Genomic DNA, 18,813 nt, shown 5'->3' on the forward strand with positions numbered 1-18,813 from the left:
TTGGTTCACCCTCCTTTAGGGCAGTCCAGGCTGTGCTCCCCAAGGTGTCTGTATTGGCTGTCCATAGACCATCTCTGCAGCAGATAGCCCCGACTTAGCCTGCGGTATCACCTGCATTTTTAAACAATGCTGGGGTAGCACTTTTTAGCCAATTTTAGCCCTTTTTCCTCAATCAATTTTGCCAGCTTAGATTTTTTTAAATGTTTCGTTTGCACATTCCACTATTCCTGCTGTCTGGGATGAATGGGAGTAGTGGAACCAATGTAAGATTCCCAATTCTTTATACAATACTTCATTTACCTTGGCTGCAAAGTGAGGACCATTATCTGAACTCAGTGCCTCAGGCAGTCTATAGTAGGGAATTATTTTCCTTAACAAAATTTTAAACTAATAGTCAAAGCTGTAAAACATAATCTTAACTAACAGTCAAGGCAGTATGTCTTTAAATAAAAAGAAAAATGGCTAATTATAAACCAAAAAATGGCCTGACAAGACGTATGTACCTGCTGGCATGGTGTCCCTTTACTTAAAATTTGGATGCCACCATGTCTGCAGTGTGGCATTTACAGTAAAATATTTATCAAGTGAGTTCAGTGTTATGTCCAAGGTTTCTAATGCAAAACCTCCAGGTTATTATTATATTGAATGCTCCTTCTCCACACTGAGCACACATGGAGCAGTGATTCTCAAAATTCAGGGGGTTGTTACATTTCTTCACGGTGGGTTTGCATAAATCTTTGAATCTTTTCATCTACCCTCTTGGCAATCTCTTCTCATGATCGAACTCAGGATAGAGAGATTGTGTTCGGAATCTGACAGCTCTGGGAATTTAGGAGAATGAGAGGGGATCTCATTGAAACATTTTGAATGTTGAAAGGGATGTACAGAGTAGAAAGGTTGTTTCCCATGATGGGTGAGTAAAGGACCAGGGGGCACCACTTCAGGATTGAGAAGCATCCACTTAGAACAGAGACGCGGAGGAACTTCTTAAACCAGAGGGTGGTAAATCTGTAGAATCTGCGGAGGCCAGGTCATTAGGTGTATTTAAGGCAGAGATTGATAGTTTCTTGATTAGCCAGGGCATCAAGTGTCCATCCTCAACATTCATTGGAGCGCCTTCATCCCTAAGTACTCGAGATGGCAGAGGCCGACAGCATCGAGTCCACGCTGCTGAAGATCCAGCTGCGCTGGGTGGGTCACGTCTTCAGAATGGAGGACCATTGCCTTCCCAAGATCGTGTTATATGGCGAGCTCTCCACTGGCCACCATGACAGAGGTGCACCAAAGAAGAGGTACAAGGACTGCCTAAAGAAATCTCTTGGTGCCTGCCACATTGACCACCGCCAGTGGGCTGATATCGCCTCAAACCGTACATCTTGGCGCCTCACAGTTCGGCGGGCAACAACCTCCTTTGAACGAGACCGCAGAGCCCACCTCACTGACAAAAGACAAAGGAGGAAAAACCCAACACCCAACCCCAACCAACCAATTTTCCCCTGCAACCGCTGCAACCGTGTCTGCCTGTCCCGCATCGGACTTGTCAGCCACAATCGAGCCTGCAGCTGACGTGGACATTTACTCCCTCCAAAAATCTTCGTCCGCGAAGCCAAGCCAAAGAAAAGAAAAGAAAAGTGTTATGGGGAGGTCCGGGTAGTGTGGCTGAGTGGGAAAATGAATCAGCTACTGATTAAGTGGAGGGCAGACTTGATAGGCTATTTCTGCTCCTATGTCCTCTGGTCTTAGGGTCTTATCTGGTGTTGGACATGCCCATTATTACTAACTGAACATTTAACAGGGTCTCAGTTATGGAGGGGATGTTGATGCTGGTTTGCTTGTCTTTTCCGGTGAGCTTGGAGGATTTTCTGAAGACAGCATCGGTTATAGCTCTCCAGTGCCTTGAGATGCTTTTGTATTAGTTCAAGTTGCAGAAGCACGTCAGAGACCAGAGTCACTGCTGACCCGTCGATCCTGAGTTTAGTCTTGATGCCTTTTCTTCAAACACTCATTTCCTCACTTGTTCAGAGGCCATACAGGTGCATTGAGAAGGATGGTGAATTTTATTGTTGATACCTGTTTTCAATGAGAGGTAGGCCAAGTTATCCCAGTTTTCCAGAGTCTTGCCATGAGTCTCTATTGTCAGAGGAGAGTGCAGAGCAGTGAGGGTGGGTTGTAAAGCATCTGGAGCTTGCAAATTGGAAGGCATATGTCTTGCGTGCTTCAGTGATAGTGATGTTGTCTTGGCATGCAGCCTCAAGGTATGAGTTAAACAAACACCACTGCATACTGCACCTTAACTTTTGAAGTTTGTGTGACTTTGCTCTGGAGAGAGGTTGAATGGATTCTCATTAGTTTTGAAGATTTGATTTGGATTGAATTAATTTGTTCATTGCTAGTACTGAGATACAGTGATGAACTTTGCTTGCTACGCAGGGATGTTGATTTGTACTTAAGCGCAGCAGGTAGTACACACATAAGATGCATGTACTGTAAGTAGAGGGTGTGGCAAGAGAAGCTCTCAAAATGTTGCTGCACTCCTTTAGGAAATTGGTTGGAGGTGAAGTACAGTGCTGCAAAAGACAAGCCTGAAAGAAGAGTCAGGGCAATTATACACCTTTGTTTGACACTGGCCTTCACTGAGTTTGGTTTCATTGTAAGTCCATTTGTAACATAAAAAAGAAAAATATTTAGACAGGTACATGGATAGGAAAGGTTTAGATGGATATGAGTCAGACAGGCAAATAGGACTAGCTTGGTCAGCAGGGACAAGTTGGGCCAAAGGATGTTTCCATACTGCAGGACTCCCATAATTCTAGGATAATGCTTTGGACGCCATCACAAAACAAATAAGGTGAGTGGCCCATGTACCATCCTGGTCAAAGACTTTAAGGAGGTCAAAGTAGGCTATTTACAGTGTTTGGAGCTGTCTGTATTTCTCTCGAGCTATCGTGCGGTGAAGGTCATGTCCACTAGATGGATGGAATCCACAGTTTGATGTGGGGTTGAGATGTTGGTGGGGGAGGACTTCCCATTGGACATTGACTGTACTAGTAGAGGTATTTGTTGGTGAGTAACCAGAACAATTGTACCCTTCCAGGTGCTGTCGGCCGCTGCTGCTGCAGGAGTCTCAGTTGCCTTTGGTGCTCCAATTGGTGGCGTGCTTTTCAGCTTGGAGGAGGTAAAGTACTTGCCTACTCAGACTGAAGCTGACCCAGAGACAAACCTTATGCAATGTTAGTTTACCCTAAGTTACCTACAGACATTCTCATTAACCACCAACGCAGATAAGGAATCCTGAGAGGAAGATGGCACTGTGACAAACTGCTAACAGTTGACATTCGTGAAGTACATGCAACAATTAGGATATGGGTCTTCCCACAGTTACTCTCTCCCTCCTGCACCGTCTGACTGGAGTAATAAACCCCCTATCAGGGCATCTCATTGGTCAACGATTTAGCAGCTATCTATCTCACGGGTTAGAATTTGTTCATGCAACACCAAAGAAAACAATATAGGCCTGTTGAAAGTTTTGATCTCCTTGACATTTGTAGCAGGAAACCTGCAGCATTAATCTGCTGTTAGACCACTGGTCTAAATTAATTGGTCGTGGAGCAGGCAGCTTTTAATTTGCCCCAAAGTGGTGATATCTAAAAGGCCAACACTCAAACTGTTTGACTTCAGTGCCATCTAGGACCTCTTTATCCCACAAATAAACCTCAGACAATTGGCTGGATTCCTGTGCATGTGGATGCCTGGGTCACAGTTACTCTCCAGGGATTATCCCCTTGATGGTTCCCTGGAATGGCCTATCAAGCTTCCCAGTTGTAGTGAACTGGGATTCACTAGAAGTGTCCTGTACTGATGGCTGGTCCCGCCTTCCGGCCCCTCCCCTGGGGACCCGTATACAACCCTAGTTTTCCACCTAAACCCAGAACCCCTCTGAAGCCTGTTCATGAACCCTACCTGTATTGTAAGTTGATAAAAGCATTAGTTCTCCCTCTAGTCAAGTGTGAGCTTTTATCTACGCTACACCAGTTCATGGGGATGGACCATCAAATGGGATGAGAAAAGTGAATGTGTGAGAAGGAAATCTTGGGAAGAAGGTGATGAAAGACCAGAAGGAAGTACCCAACATCGAGGCTCTCAACCCTACCAAGAAAGGTGCTGCGTGTTTGCTGGTGCAGGGGTTAGTGACAGGGGTTCTACTGTTGTCTTCCAGGTCAGTTACTACTTCCCACTGAAGACCCTCTGGAGATCGTTCTTCGCTGCACTGGTGGCTGCTTTCACTCTCCGGTCCATCAACCCATTTGGGAACAGTCGGTTGGTGCTGTTCTATGTGGAATACCACACGCCCTGGTACATGGCAGAGTTGGTGCCCTTCATCCTCTTGGGGGTTTTCGGGGGCCTATGGGGGACCCTTTTCATTCGAGGGAACATCGCCTGGTGCAGGAAGCGCAAGAACACGGAGCTGGGCAGGTATCCAGTGCTGGAGGTGATAGCCGTGACTGCCATCACCGCCATCTTTGCCTTTCCCAACCAATACACACGGCGGAGCACTAGTGAACTCATCTCCGAGCTCTTTAACGACTGTGGGGCACTTGAATCTTCGCAGCTGTGTGACTACATCAATGACCCGAACATGACCCGGCCCGTAGATGACATACCCGACCGCCCAGCAGGTCCTGGGGTCTATGCCGCTCTCTGGCAGCTGGCTCTGGCCCTTGTCTTCAAAATTGTCATCACCATATTTACATTCGGGATGAAGGTGAGGATCAGCCGCGTGGTCACTGTTAGCGAGAGCCCTGGTAACATCCCAGTAGGCCCTGGACAAATTTATCAAGCAAACCAGTTAGACTAATGATAAATCAATCAGCTTGGAGGGGAATGAGTCACCTGATTACCACCATTCCTAGGCAGAGCAGGCTTGGCTGCATTGTCAGCGGAAGGTGGTGCTTATTGAAAATCAATAACCACCAATGCTGGCACTCCTAAATAAGAACGGAAATGCAAGGGAGCACTCAGCAGGTCAAGCAGCATCTGTGGAGAGGGGAAACTAGGGTAAGGAATTCATTGATGACCCCTGGTTCTTGAGGGTTGAGTCATGGAGGACCAGACTTAGGGAAAAACAAGATCTACTCCATAAGGATGGGTGTCATTTACACCAATCTTGATAGATTGGATATCCAGGATTGGAGAGGGGAAAGACCATGGATTTAAAGGGAATGGGTGAGGCCCAGCACAGTGAAGGTGGTTGGGTAACTTCAGCAGTTAGCGATGTTAATGAGGCATCAGTAAACTAAGACATCCAAGTGTTTCAGCCCCAGGTATAGAGCTGGGCAATTTTCTGCAGGTCTCTTCAGTTTTCTTGTGTTCCTCTCCTCTATCCAATGCTTTCATTTACTCATGATATCACATGGAGTGAATTATAATGCTGAAGACCAGCTGATTGAGGGAGGCTTGACATGAACCATTCACTAGGTATTACTAAATGGAGATGTTTACAATATTTTCGCCAAGACGTACTGTGATATATGTTTTGGATATTTTGGTAGATGCCATCGGGACTGTTTATACCAAGTATGGCAGTTGGGGCAATAGCTGGCAGGATGGTTGGTATCGGTGTGGAACAAATGGCCTATCATCACCACGACTGGTTCATCTTCAGGAGCTGGTGTAGGCCAGGAGCCGACTGTGTCACTCCTGGGCTGTATGCCATGGTCGGGGCTGCAGCATGCCTTGGTGAGTGACAGCTTTGGAAGGAAACATTATTCTGCAGCTCTACCAATCAGTTTTATAGCTGGAATTGATGAGTATGAACCTGGACATAAACTACAAGCAGGAGAAAGCCAATCCCATTCAATAAGATCACAACTGGTCTGAATGGAATCTCTACTTCATATTGCTGCCCATCACCAATATCCTTTCACTCCTTTCCTTCAAGAATATATCTGTCTCCATTTAAACATTCAGAACCTCCTTCTGTCTCCATTTGAGGAAGTTCCAAAACTTCTAGTAGGGGGAAAGAATTTGGCCTCATCCTTGCCTTGCAGAGATGGTAGATCTCTGATGTTTGTGGATCCACCCTGTATGTCTGTTCATGATCTTGTGTATCATTCAGATTTGACCTCCTTCTAAATTCCATTAGTTCCTTCTGTGCTGTGTTTCCTCATCATCCATTTCCAGTTATCAGTCCAGCAAAAAGTCTCTGAGCTACTTTCAATGGATCTCATCTCGTGATCAATTTCACCAGGCAATAAACACAGCATTCTTTCAGCTTTCCTAATTACTTAATATTTATTGCAGCTTGAAGCACATTAGCCTTTAGTGAATCATACTCTGTGGCGCACAGATCCTTCTGCAATCACTCACAATTTTGATATAAAGATTTTTTTTAAATTTTCTGCCCAAAATTTGACAAGATGTTTTCCTATTGTGTACTCCATTTTCCAAATCTCTGTCTACTCACTAACCTATCTATATTCCTTTGTATTCTCCTAATGTCCTTGCCCAAACTTATGTCTCTGCCTATTCTTGTGCTCTTAGCAAATTCACTGACCTTACGAAGTCATTGAAGTGTATTGTCAAATGCATCAAGATGCAATGAATTGAGTTGTTTTCCCAGCAGACCAGTTATGCATCTCACATATAAGAACGTGTTCAGTTGGTACAGAGCAAAGGCTGCAAAGGTTTAATATTTTAAGGTTCATTCAGGAGTCTGATAATGGCAGGAAAGAAACTCCCTTGAATCTGGTGATGCATGATCTCACACTCGTGAATCTTCTTCCTGACTAGGTGTGGGGGGGTGGTGGTGGGGGATAGTGAAGAGATTGCGGCTGAGATGAGATGAGTTGCCTGCTTTCCAAGGCATCTGGAATTGTAGATGGTGTCGATGGAGGGGGTGCTGGTATGGGTGCCGTGTCATATTCACAACCCATTGCAGTTTATTGTCCTGTTAGGCGGAACAGATCCCATCCTAAAAGGATGCTTTCAGTGGTGTACTTGTAGAAGCTGTTATAGGATGTGATGTGCCAAATTTCTTCAGGCTTCTGAAGAAGAGAAGCTGAATCGCTTATTTACATAAATCATGAAAAAATAATTGAGGCCCCAGCTCTAACCCTTGTGGCACATCACTCAACACCTTGGCAACCGGGAAAAGACCCAGTGCTAGACTGAGCTGGAGATAAAATGTCCCCCAGGATATCCCTTTTATTTATTCAAAGTAATCCTCCAGTTTTTGCTTGAACTTTGAATAAAATCTGGAATATGCTCTTTAATCACTTGAATTGTTTGATTACAAATTTAAAACTGTGGGCAAATAAAGGAAAACTGTCTTTATAGCCTTTCGTGTGGCACCTAAACAAGTGGACAAGATGTCTACAGGCTACACTTCACAATTTACTTCATTTTTTTGTTAATACTTTACAGTGCTTTAAATCACATAAGTACTATGGTCATGGACATGTGCTTACCTTGGGAAATATAGATTGAATATTGGGATAGATTGGATTGAGGCAAGTGGAGAGGGGAATTAAAACTTGTACTGGTAACCTTTGGGAGTTGGGGAAAGAATAAATCTCATGATGTTACATAAATTTTGAAAATATTCTTCAAAGAATGAACGTAGTTTTATTTAGACGTTACACAAAACATCTGATGGCCATTGAACTTGCAGGCATTGCTAGTTTTATTTGTTACCCAATATTCAGCAAGATTACACACAAAGTAAAGGGATAATTAATTAGAGATTATGTTGATTGAGGTATACATTTTGACCAGGACCTTAGAAGAACTAACTTGGCTCTTTAATGTCCCTATGGGAGGTCAGTAGGACAAAGAGGAGAGATGATTGCCACTGATCCCAGTCCCAGTGTGATGACCAAATGATGTGAACATTGGGTAATCTCAACTGTTGCATTTCCAATGTGAAAAATTAATAACCATCTTGCAATGAATAATAAGGATGTTACACAGCCCCATTAACATGGAAGTAATCAGATAACAAAGCTTGGTTCAAGGCAGAGATAGACAAGTGGCTCTACTAGCTGTGCCACTGTGCAGTTCATAGACCTGCTGATTTGCACCAAGGGCTTTTGCCAATGAATTGTTATAGAAGCAAAAACTGGAGGATAACTTTGAATAAATAAAAAGGATATACTGGGGGATATTTTATCTCATACTCAATCTACAACCTCCAGTGTAATCTACTGTTTATTAATTATGACATCATAAGTTGTAACAGTTTCATCAAATTTCCCTTGGTGAGTAATTAATAGAAATGTGGATGATTTCACCAGGGGCTCTAAACATGCCTGGATGTTGTGTCATTATTATGTTTAAGTTAATTACACGCACAATGTACAGATGCAATGTCAGTCTTACTTGCTGCAGCTTTTCAATTACATCAAAAACATGAGAAAAGAATAATGTAAAAGGAAAAGGCAAAAATAAAAAAATTGTTTGAATGAATCGCGATAGAAAAGTCCAGTCAAACTTTCCAAAGGGTGGGACTTTAACTTCACATTGCGGAAACATTTCAGAAAATACTTGAAATCATGCCTTGTCCATTTGCTAAATGTCAGTAATTCTGTTGCAGGTGGAGTGACTCGGATGACAGTGTCTCTGGTTGTGATCATGTTCGAGCTCACCGGGGGCTTGGAGTACATTGTTCCATTAATGGCCGCGGCAGTGACCAGCAAGTGGGTGGCAGATGCCTTTGGAAAAGTGGGCATCTACGAAGCACACATACACCTGAATGGCTATCCCTTCCTGGACTCCAAGGATGAGTTCAGGCACAGGACACTGGCGACTGATGTCATGAGGCCGAGGCGCACTGAGCCTCCTCTCTCAGTCCTTACCCAAGGCAGTATGACTGTGGAAGATGTGGAGACTCTCATCAAGGATACGGACTACAATGGTTTCCCAGTTGTTGTGAGTAAGGAATCGGAGCGTCTCATTGGCTTTGTCCAGAGGAGGGATCTCATTCTTGCAATAAGTGAGTCTTGCGCTGTTAATACTTGTAAATTCCAAATATATTGAGTTAATTGGGATGGCACATAGACAGTACTACTGCCACATAGCTCCATTGATTCGGGTTCAATCCTGACCACTAGTGCCGTGCATGTAGAATTTGCACGCTCTCCCTGGGGCCATGTGCGTTTCCCATGGGAATTTCTGATTGCCTCCCGAATCCCATAGAAGTGTTTATTGGTTGATTAATTTGCTGCTTTAAATTACACTCAGGGTTGGTGAATGGCAGGAAAATAAAGAGAGAGTTGTGGGAGAGAGAGGTGAGCTATGGGTCAGAGGGGAAATAGGGAATGCTTTGAGAGTTGGCATAGATGATGGACTGAATGGCCCTCTTAATCTGTAGGAAAAATCAGAGGAAAATTTTACAATTTGAGCCTGTCAGGTCCTTTTGATCATCTTAAGTTGGAGCAAGTCTTTTGTTCATTTGCTTTCACATTTAGAGACTATATGATTGGAGTTTCCTTCCAGACATCTGCAATGAATGGAGAGGCCCTGGGATGTCATGCCTAGAAATGCAGACAAACTTGGTTCCTCTATAAACCTTTCCTGTTCTCATGGACAATAAAATCTAAAAACAGTTGGAGCCCATGGAAGGACTGTTCACACCACCAATTAATTATCCTTCTAATTCTGCAAGTTAATTGCTAAATTCCAACCCAGAAAACAAGCGGTACTGAATGGCAACTTCAAAAGGAACTGCATATGGTTTCCAAAAAGCCAACAACTTGAGAACAGACCTTTTATGAGGCAATAATATGTCAGAAAAATTTACAGTGGCCTTGTAAATAAGCCAAGATCTGGTATTCATTATCTACACAAATGACTTAATCTTGGAATTTAGAAGCACTGCATCAAAATTTGTGCATGATCCTTAATTTTGATATTCATGCTTAATTTTATGTCTGGCTGAGTATTAACTGCAAAGGACAAAATACAAATAGAGGGAAAAAGATAAGGCTGAAGAAGACTAGAAATTCAAGCAAGGAAATGAGTCCACTCTTAGTCGTTGGTCACACAGTGGGAAGCCGGAGAAAGGCAGCAGGTCAGACAGCATGGGACTTCAGCCCATGAGCTGACCAATTCTCACCATGGATTCTGCCTGACCCGTTGAGTTTCTCCAGATCCTCAATGTTTCTGTATAGATTACAGCATCTTTAGTTCTAGAATTTCTCTGTGATAGACATTTGGAGAAGCTATGGTTTATGTGGGCTGCAGTCCAATGCAGCTTACAAACTGAAATCGTGATGGTTTTAGTGTTTTTTGTACTAGACAATGTCATGGGTCTAACCTCCTTGACCCCCCCCCCCCCCCAACTGAGGTCCCAGTTGATTGTTAAAGCCATTAAAAAAAACTCTTCAGGGTGAAATTCTGGAAAGGAAGGAAGACGTTTGGAGGGTGGGTGGGGGTGTGCGGTGTAGGGTGGTTTATTGCAAACCTAGAAAAGAATTAATCACTGGCATTTCCAACATTTCCCCTCTGCATCAGAAAATGCACGAAAAATACAGGATGGCGTGGTCAGCAACTCGATTGTATATTTCATGCAAGAGCCTCCTTCATTGCCAGGCAATAGCCCCTGCCCCCTCAAGCTGCGGAGGATCCTCAACCTCAGCCCATTCACGGTCACGGACCACACGCCCATGGAGACAGTGGTGGACATCTTCCGTAAGCTTGGCCTGCGACAGTGTCTGGTCACTCGCAGTGGGTAAGTGACAAGTGTTTAAAGTCAGCTTCCTTAGTCTTCTCAGCTATCTTCCCACACAAGGCACACCAACAAATGTCTTTATTTTGCTGTGTTTTTGGAATTACTCTTTTTTTTTGGAATATTTAATTTTAGTTTTCACAGACTTACAAAATCCAGTAAACAAAGCCATCCATACCCAAAGTCCGTATTTGTCCGACCACCACCCCCCACCCCAGTGAATACATCCAAAAAATCTATCTCGATCCCATGCATCATGGGGCACATGGCCCCTATCAAGACCTGTAATGAAAAGAAATCACAATGGCAACACCATTCAAAGAAAGCATTAAAAAGAAAGAAACTTGAAAGAAAAAGAAAACAAAGGACCTTAAAAGAAAAGGGCAGATGCATCGTCTGCGTCAAGTCCCATTTCCGAATCACACCCATGGCCATACTGGGATAATTTAACCTTATCCCTATTGTTTATGGAGTTTATTAATTCATGAGGGGCATGGATAAAAGGAATGCTCACGGCCTTTTTCCTGGAGTGGATGATTCTAGAACTAGATGGCAGAGGATGAAGGTGAGAGGTTTAAGATGGGGCCTGAGGGGCAGCCCAACCCTACTTTTTATCGCTTTTTCTCCAGCACCCATTTCTTAGGCTGCTTGAGTCAAATTCCATTCCTTGCTCTTTCTGCCTCTCCACCTCTCCTCAAGGTGCTGATTGACACTTATCTCTCTGAACTGACTTTCACACTTCTTGACTAAACCAAAGTCAGTGTCACTTGAGACATTACTTTGGTGCACAGAAAGCAAGTTGCTGACATTTGGCCATAAATAAAATGGGCCAGTCTTGCCTCTGATCCTTCCAGTGTGCCCTAGTCTTGGTTCTTTGGGCTAATGAAATAACTGCAATTCATTGAAAATAACCAAAGCTGTGCCTGTGTTTTTCTGATCATTACAGCTCTGTATTTAAACCATCTGGAAACGTTTTGTTTTTAGTTCATCACTTCTTTATTTGTATGTGATATAATATGACTGCAGTGAGGACACATGATTGATAAGGAGTCCAAAATCCATCGAGGCCCAATGGTTGAATAAAGACATAAGCGTTAAAGTGTTAAACAAAAGTCAAGGAAAAAAAGGACAGAAAGACTAATAATCCTTTTTTGGACCACTTGGAAATTCTGAAGGATTGGTATCGGGGTCACCGAGCAATGTTAGCTGCACTGCGTGAGACTCACCGGGGCCTCCGTCCCTGAACTGCCCTCCTCTTGCTGGGGCCCAAGGCCCCTGCACTCCCTATCCACTCTCTGGGGCCCGAGGCCCCTGCCCTCCCCCATACACTCTCTGGGGTCCGAGGCCCCTGCCCTCCCAATTTATAATGGGATTGTGATAGATTTGGTTAATTCCCCCTCAGTCATTTGGTTTAAGTTACTAAAACTCCAGAACTGGCGATAGAATTTAATCCTGTTCCACCCTGTCAGAGCAACATGTATAACTGTGGATAAAACAGAACTTTTCAGCCAAATTATGCAAAGCACTGTGTTTGATGCTGCCGCCAAGATCCCTTCATGCATATAATGTTGCATTTTTTTTGTGAAAGCCATGAAGCTGGTGAGTAAAAATACAATACTGTTGGCAGCAAGTGCATGTTCATACCAATCACTTTATGACCTTACAACTAAGATTCGTGAGGAGCGGCGAAGCAGACAATAACTTACTCACTTTTCAGTTTGAGATGTTGGACAGTTGTTGTTCATCATTTTCTTCCAGTAAAGCCATGACATCTAGTCCTTAGTGATGCAATGTTTACAAAGCCAGCTGATTGGGCCAAACATTCCTTTCACATGGGAGACAGTAATGTTGGGATCCTGTAGCATCAGTGGTCCTTGATATTGGAGATCCGAATCAGAGTAAACAATGCATCTTGTTCCTCCTCACATGGTCAGCTCATGACAAGATAACCTCCTTGAGTTTCATTGGCTGTGTCTAAATGCGCATGCAAGGCACCATGGAGAGGATTGTTTCCCTTCCTACAGCTTGTGTTTGTGTAGCACTCGCATCAGATTCTTAAGATGTCTCTAAGAAGAGCAAACAGATCAAAGTTGGCCCTGAGCAAATGGAGGAAACCTTAAACCAAAGGACAATGGGTGTTCAGGAGAAACTTAAATAAAACTGAACCTGGTGAAAATTAAAGTGCAAACACTAGAAATGTTAGGGTGAGAATGGCTCAGTGAATATCTATCTAACAATGGTGGGGCACAAAACTGGAGGATAGTTTGGAATTCTCTGCAAGTTCTCACATGTTTGGAGAGGTGGTGGATGGAGAAACATTAGGCAAAGGTAAGATCATGGAGAGATAAAGTTTAAAGATGAGAATTTAAATCTTGAGTTATTGGTGGAATGAGTGCCTGTCTAGGCCAGCAAGCACAATGGTGTAGGGTGAGTGGAACTGGGTGCAGTCAGCAGCATTTTGGGTGCCCACATTTTTGCACAGTAGTGGAAGTTCAGTCATGCAATTGTTTAGTTTGGGGGTACAAAGGAATGGGCTAGTATGGCAGGATCAAAAAGATTGGGGCAGGTGTAGGGACAGATGATTGATAAAGAGTCCAAAATCCATCGAGGTTCAATGGATGAATAAAGGCATGTGTTAAAGTGTTGAACAAACATTAAGGAAAGAAAGGACAGAAAGACTAATAATCCTTTATTGACCACTTGGAAATTCTGAAGGATTGGCATCGGGCTCACCGAGCAATGTTAGCTGCACTGCGTGAGACTCACTGGGGCCTGAGTCCCTGCACTGTCCTCCTCTTGTTGGGGCCCAAGGCCCCTGCACTTCCCATCCACTCTCCAGGGCCCAAAGCCCCTGCCCTCCCCATCCACTCTGGGGATCCGAGTGTGTTAAGCATCAGTATACGGGTGATGAATCTCAGATGCAGGAGGAGAGTGAGAGTGTCAGGATCACCCGTGTGGCAGTGAGCTGATGAGAAGGGCAGAAGGGTTTAGCTGGGTGGTGTTTGGGGAGTTGAAGAATGCAGTGCTGTGTCCAATGAATAATAAAAATGTTGACTTCATGGTGTGCTAAAAGAAACGAGGTAATGGATAGTGATCATTACAGGAGCATTTGGGTTGGTCGAACTAAAGATTCCCTCTTTTTATTAATAATGCACCAGCATTGTTCATGATCCTCAAGGCATGTTTATCTGCCCTTCATGTGACGAGTCCGAAGACAAAGTACGGTTTACTTGTGGAGCATCAGATCACTCGTTGGCGTGCTACTGGTACCATGTAACCCAGTACCACCTGTAGCATGGTCGGGTGGTCAGCGACTAAACCGGCTCCCCCACCAGGCTTGCCTGGTGCAGAGGGTGGCTAGACACCTTGCAGGATGAAAAACAAGACCTGCCAAAGGCAAACAAACCCTGTCATAGGGTCAACGGCCATCTAGCAAATGCATACCGTGGTGCGGAAAGGGCATCCCTTGCATTGAAGCTTGGTCTGGCCATTCATTGCCACAGAACTTCTCCCAGCTGTCTTGGACCTCACCATGCCAAGAGGGTGGGTCTGGACCCGTGCAACTTCTACTCACCCAAATCCATTCATGCACATGCTGTTCCTTTTTGAGGAGTGGGGTATCCTCATATCAAACCCAACAAAATGACTGAAAGGAACCATCATCATGCTATGGGATGGATAGCCAGAGAAAGAAGAAGACTTGTGGAGTGTCTTCCAGGGCAGATTGCCTGTGAAGTAGAGGATATATTGGTGGATGGTCATTTCCCACATGAGAGGCTTAAGGTGGCTATTCTGTGATGTACTCAGCCATCTAGGGAGACTCAGATTGCCCAATCACTAGCTGATGACAGCCTATGTAACAGACAACCGTCACAGATGTTGAAGAGGTGGTGCAGGCTAGCTGGAACAGACCCTGTCGAAGGTGAGAGAGGTTCCTTCGATGTCTACCTCGAAATGTTCAGGAGTATTTGGTGTCTTTCGAACGTCCACCCTTAATCAATTGGCATATCATGTCGACCTTGTTATGTCCACAACCTCCACATTGAGGATAGAAGAACTGGCTTCTTCCCCCAGTCAACAGGAGCAAATCGAACTGGAACAATTGCTTACTGCACCTTGTGAGGCGCCAGCACCTTCTCAGTCGAAGATAGCACCACAACCATATCAATCGAAGATAACTGAGTTGGAGCAGCTAATGTCAGCCCTTTGAACCATTACGTAGTGGGACAGTTCCAATCAATCGCCTCCTTGCATGGCTCGGAGGCTGAGATGGGGAGGGTCTGTCACGGTCACATACTTACTTCGTCAGGAGCGGTGCCGGCTACCATTGATGACATAAGCGATGCGACACATGGGGGTAATAGTGTGCGTGCACAAGTGTGTTGAGCGTCAGTACACAGAGGTGATGAATCTCAGATGCAGGAGGAGGAGAGTGAGAGTGTCAGGATCACCTGTGAGGCAGTGAGCAAATGAGAAGGGCAGAGGGGTTTAGATGGGTGGTGTTTGGGGAGTTGAAGAATGCAGTGTTGTGTCTAAGGAGTAATAAAGAAAGTCGACTTCATGGTGTGCTGAAGGAAATGAATGAGTGTATTTTTTTATTTGTTTGTAAGCTGTGGTAAACCTGTGCCATTACAATTTTGATTATATATCTTTGCTTCCTATGGACACTGCATGACGTATTGCGTTTCCCCAGCACATTAGTGTATCGTACTACAATCACAGTGTCTGCAGACTTTCTTTTTTAACTGGTTTGTGTAATGACTGAATTAGTCCAGCAAATGTCTTTTAGCAAGTGCACCCAAAGTCCCTTTGGTTTGGACTACAATTAATGACAATTCTTGATTGATGTGAAGTTGCAATATTTTCTGCTGTCCTGCTTGGGCAGAACCCATGGAGTTGTAGCTTGAACCAAATGCATGCCCATTAGCTAAAGCATGCTCTTACTGTGGTTATTTTTCTCTTTTTGCAGACGTCTCCTGGGCATCTTAACGAAAAAGGATGTGCTAAGGCACATGGCCCAAATGGCAAATCAGGACCCTGAGTCAATCATGTTCAATTGACCCCATCCCACCCTCTCCTTTATTGTGCCAGGCTTGTTGAGCTCTGGTTTTAGGAGGGAATGGACAATGGGTGTGGCTGAAGTCGCAGGGCATGGAGACCTTGAATACTGATCGCTGGGCATGCTCATGGGATGGACAGCCATCATACACTGTGTCTACAAAGAGGACTGGCCTACAGTGAGCAACAACTCAGCCATTTTCAGAAGATGTGGAGAAGCTGAATTCCCAGCTACAATGGAACACCTGGCAGGGTGTTAGATGGTGCATCTTTTATTAACCTTTGAGCTGGCCAGCTTTGTCTGAGAGGTTTGTTTAACTGGGGTAACATAATGGAGATTCATAACTAAGTTGTATTTCAATGTTGGTCACTGACATACCTCACTTCGTTTCACTTTGCTGGTGTTTTAATGCATGGCAAATATAACAAGACTTCACATTCAATTCCCAAGTTCTCCATTAGTCAGTAGGAAGTCTGATGAAGTCGGTTACAATGCTGAAGATGTGACTTTCACATATTTTACAGAATTGACAACATGACAACCTGTGAGCCTCCTCAGAACCTGCTTAAACCTGCGTTATCAATATATCCTATTCCTTCCCCCTTGTGTGCATACCAGCTTCCACTTAAATGACTGTATACAAATAATCTCAAACAGTTTGTTTGAACTATCATACGTCTAGATTGTGCACTTTCTGCTTAGCACTTTTATCCCTGGTGAACCATTACTGCTCTCACTTTCAAGCCAATTTCTCCTGAGACATCAACCCAAATGGACTTTATCCAGAAGTTGATATGGATGAAACATCTTCAAGTACCCCAATCCTAACCTTTAGTCTCCTAGTTACCTCGAGATAATGGCCATCATTTCACCAAGTTATTGATTTGTCCGAGAGAAACATGAACCATGGAAGTTTGAAAACTTTCTCACGAAGAAGGCAGTCTTCATCCCTCTGTTTCCAAGCTGTTTTTACGGGTAGATGATCCTTCCCCAATCAAGATCAACATTTGCTTGAGTGAGTCAGATTACATCAGCAAAAGTCCAGGCAACTGCTCTCCTTCAGCCCTATAACCTTTAAAGATATTGATAGATATCTATGTTCCTTCAGTTCTAGCCTCTTTCACACCTGATTTTATCCCTCAGTCACTCCCTCTCCCTCCCTCCATTCTGAACTTCTCCCTCCTCACTCCCTTTCATTCCCCTTCTCACTCTTCCTGTCATGTACACACAACTTTTAGCATTTGGTCAATGGAGCTAACGTATGGTTTTGTGGCCTAAAATGTTCAATTTTACAGTGTTAATGGGAGGATATGAATGCAAGTTGTTATTTTGGTTGCTGGGGTGGGTAAGTGCCAAGAACAAGGGAGTGTGCAATATCCAACATGAATTTACTCAACCAATAGTCAAAAATTGACCTTGTGTTTTATTTGAATGAATCAAAAATTGTTCCTTGTGAAGAGTAAGGAACATTGAATTCCCTTGAGACTGGTGCTGTGATGATGCATGTTTTCCCATTATCCAGAAGGTTGTCGATTTTATTACTGCAAGAACCTTGGACCTTGTCCAATGGTGAATAGTTTTCCAGAACATAATGTTTTTCAGAAAGCCTTTGGGCATTGTATTAAATAGGATAACTAATTTGTGGACTTCCTAATGTGTAACTGGGAAAATGAGTGAGGCTGCACAAGAGTTTGATCAGTAAGCTTGCCTGGTGAAATTTCTTCCATCTGTAACCTGATCAGAAATGTACTCCACTGTTAAGATTAACCTGAATTAACAAGACTGAATTGAGATCAACACTGTGTTAACTCTAGTATGTGCACTTTTTGACATGTTCTTTGTCAAAGTACTTTCTCATGTGATAAACCATTTACTTTAACTGCTTAATACTTTTCTTAAAGTGGTGGAGAAAGGATTTAGAAGCAAACATGCCTTTCACTGAACTGTTCTAACCTATTTATTGTTAGGAAGGTTGTGTACATTATGGTTCAAGAGAATTTACTAATATGAGGATTCATTCAACCAGTTTCAAAGCTTAACTGAGATAAAATTAGGGTATGCAGTGAATGGTTGTGCACCTAATGCCAAGATCAATACATTCTGGGTGTGTAGAGAAAACATAAAAAAGAATTGCATATTAACCACAAATATAGAACCTTAAAAAATATCAGGAGCCTATCTTGACAAAGTAACATCAGTTTAAAATTGACAAAGATTGGAGTTGGAAGAAGGAGGATTGATTGACCATTTTGAAAAGATTGTCAACTATGGCCATTTGAGAGAAACTTGCATCAATGTTGTGGATTCAAATCCAGTTCTAGGGGCTTGAGTATAAAGTCCTGGCTGACTTCCAGATGTCATAAATAAGGGAGTGCTGCATTCTTAGATGCAGTGTTAAACCAAGATGCTGCCTGTTCTCCAAGAAATGTAATGCAATTAATTTCTTGTTCTGAACCACAGCTTTCCTTCAGTCAACGCAACAGAGCAAACAATGATGTGGTTTTTAATCACAGTAATCAATGGAAGAGCTTCATGAGTGAAAGTTGACTGTCATGTTTTCTGCATTGCTATTGGTGACCAAGCTTTTAAAGTAAGAGCTGTGTAGCCAGTCTGAGTGAAGATAATTGGGTAACATCCCTGCCAATCAAGCTTAATAACCACATGGGGGGGGGGGGGGGGGGGAGGAAGTCCTTTGATATGCATAACTTTTCTATAACTACCCTCCACTTGTTGCATTTTTTTCAGAATTACCCCATTTTTATAGGAAGTAGTAAGTTGTGACTTATTTTCTGCCACTCTTTAAACTGATTTGTTTTCTGAGCAAGTTGACTTTGGTTGCTGTCCAGTGGACTCTGTCCAATGTGAGGCTGGCACTATTGGTTGATGCAATGTTGTTAACAATGCACTGTTTGAAAAACAAAATTGGCTGTATAATCATTGGGGATTTCCCAAGGCTGTGAAAGATTATTTGTAAAATTGGAGAGGTTTGGGGGGAGGGGGGTTAAGCAAAACAATTAATGGATAGATTCCA

General features: G+C 43.5%; 1 protein-coding gene across 8 annotated transcripts in view; it reads left to right on the top strand.

Moving 5' to 3' along the window:
* The window catches only part of LOC138738802 (H(+)/Cl(-) exchange transporter 4), an 84,378-nt gene extending 65,951 nt beyond the window's left edge, over positions 1-18,427 (top strand). For all 8 annotated transcript variants that reach the window (XM_069889747.1, XM_069889746.1, XM_069889750.1 and 5 more), the window contains 6 exons: positions 3,095-3,175; positions 4,217-4,762; positions 5,550-5,736; positions 8,591-8,989; positions 10,510-10,726; positions 15,693-18,427. In XM_069889747.1, the coding sequence (XP_069745848.1) occupies positions 3,095-3,175; positions 4,217-4,762; positions 5,550-5,736; positions 8,591-8,989; positions 10,510-10,726; positions 15,693-15,783 (1,521 nt within the window). In that variant the 3' untranslated portion in view covers positions 15,784-18,427. The remainder of the gene's footprint in view (positions 1-3,094; positions 3,176-4,216; positions 4,763-5,549; positions 5,737-8,590; positions 8,990-10,509; positions 10,727-15,692) is intronic.
* The last annotated feature ends 386 nt before the right edge of the window (positions 18,428-18,813 follow it).

The sequence above is a fragment of the Narcine bancroftii genome, chromosome 7 (assembly GCF_036971445.1).
Source record: "Narcine bancroftii isolate sNarBan1 chromosome 7, sNarBan1.hap1, whole genome shotgun sequence".
NCBI classification, from domain to species: domain Eukaryota; kingdom Metazoa; phylum Chordata; class Chondrichthyes; order Torpediniformes; family Narcinidae; genus Narcine; species Narcine bancroftii.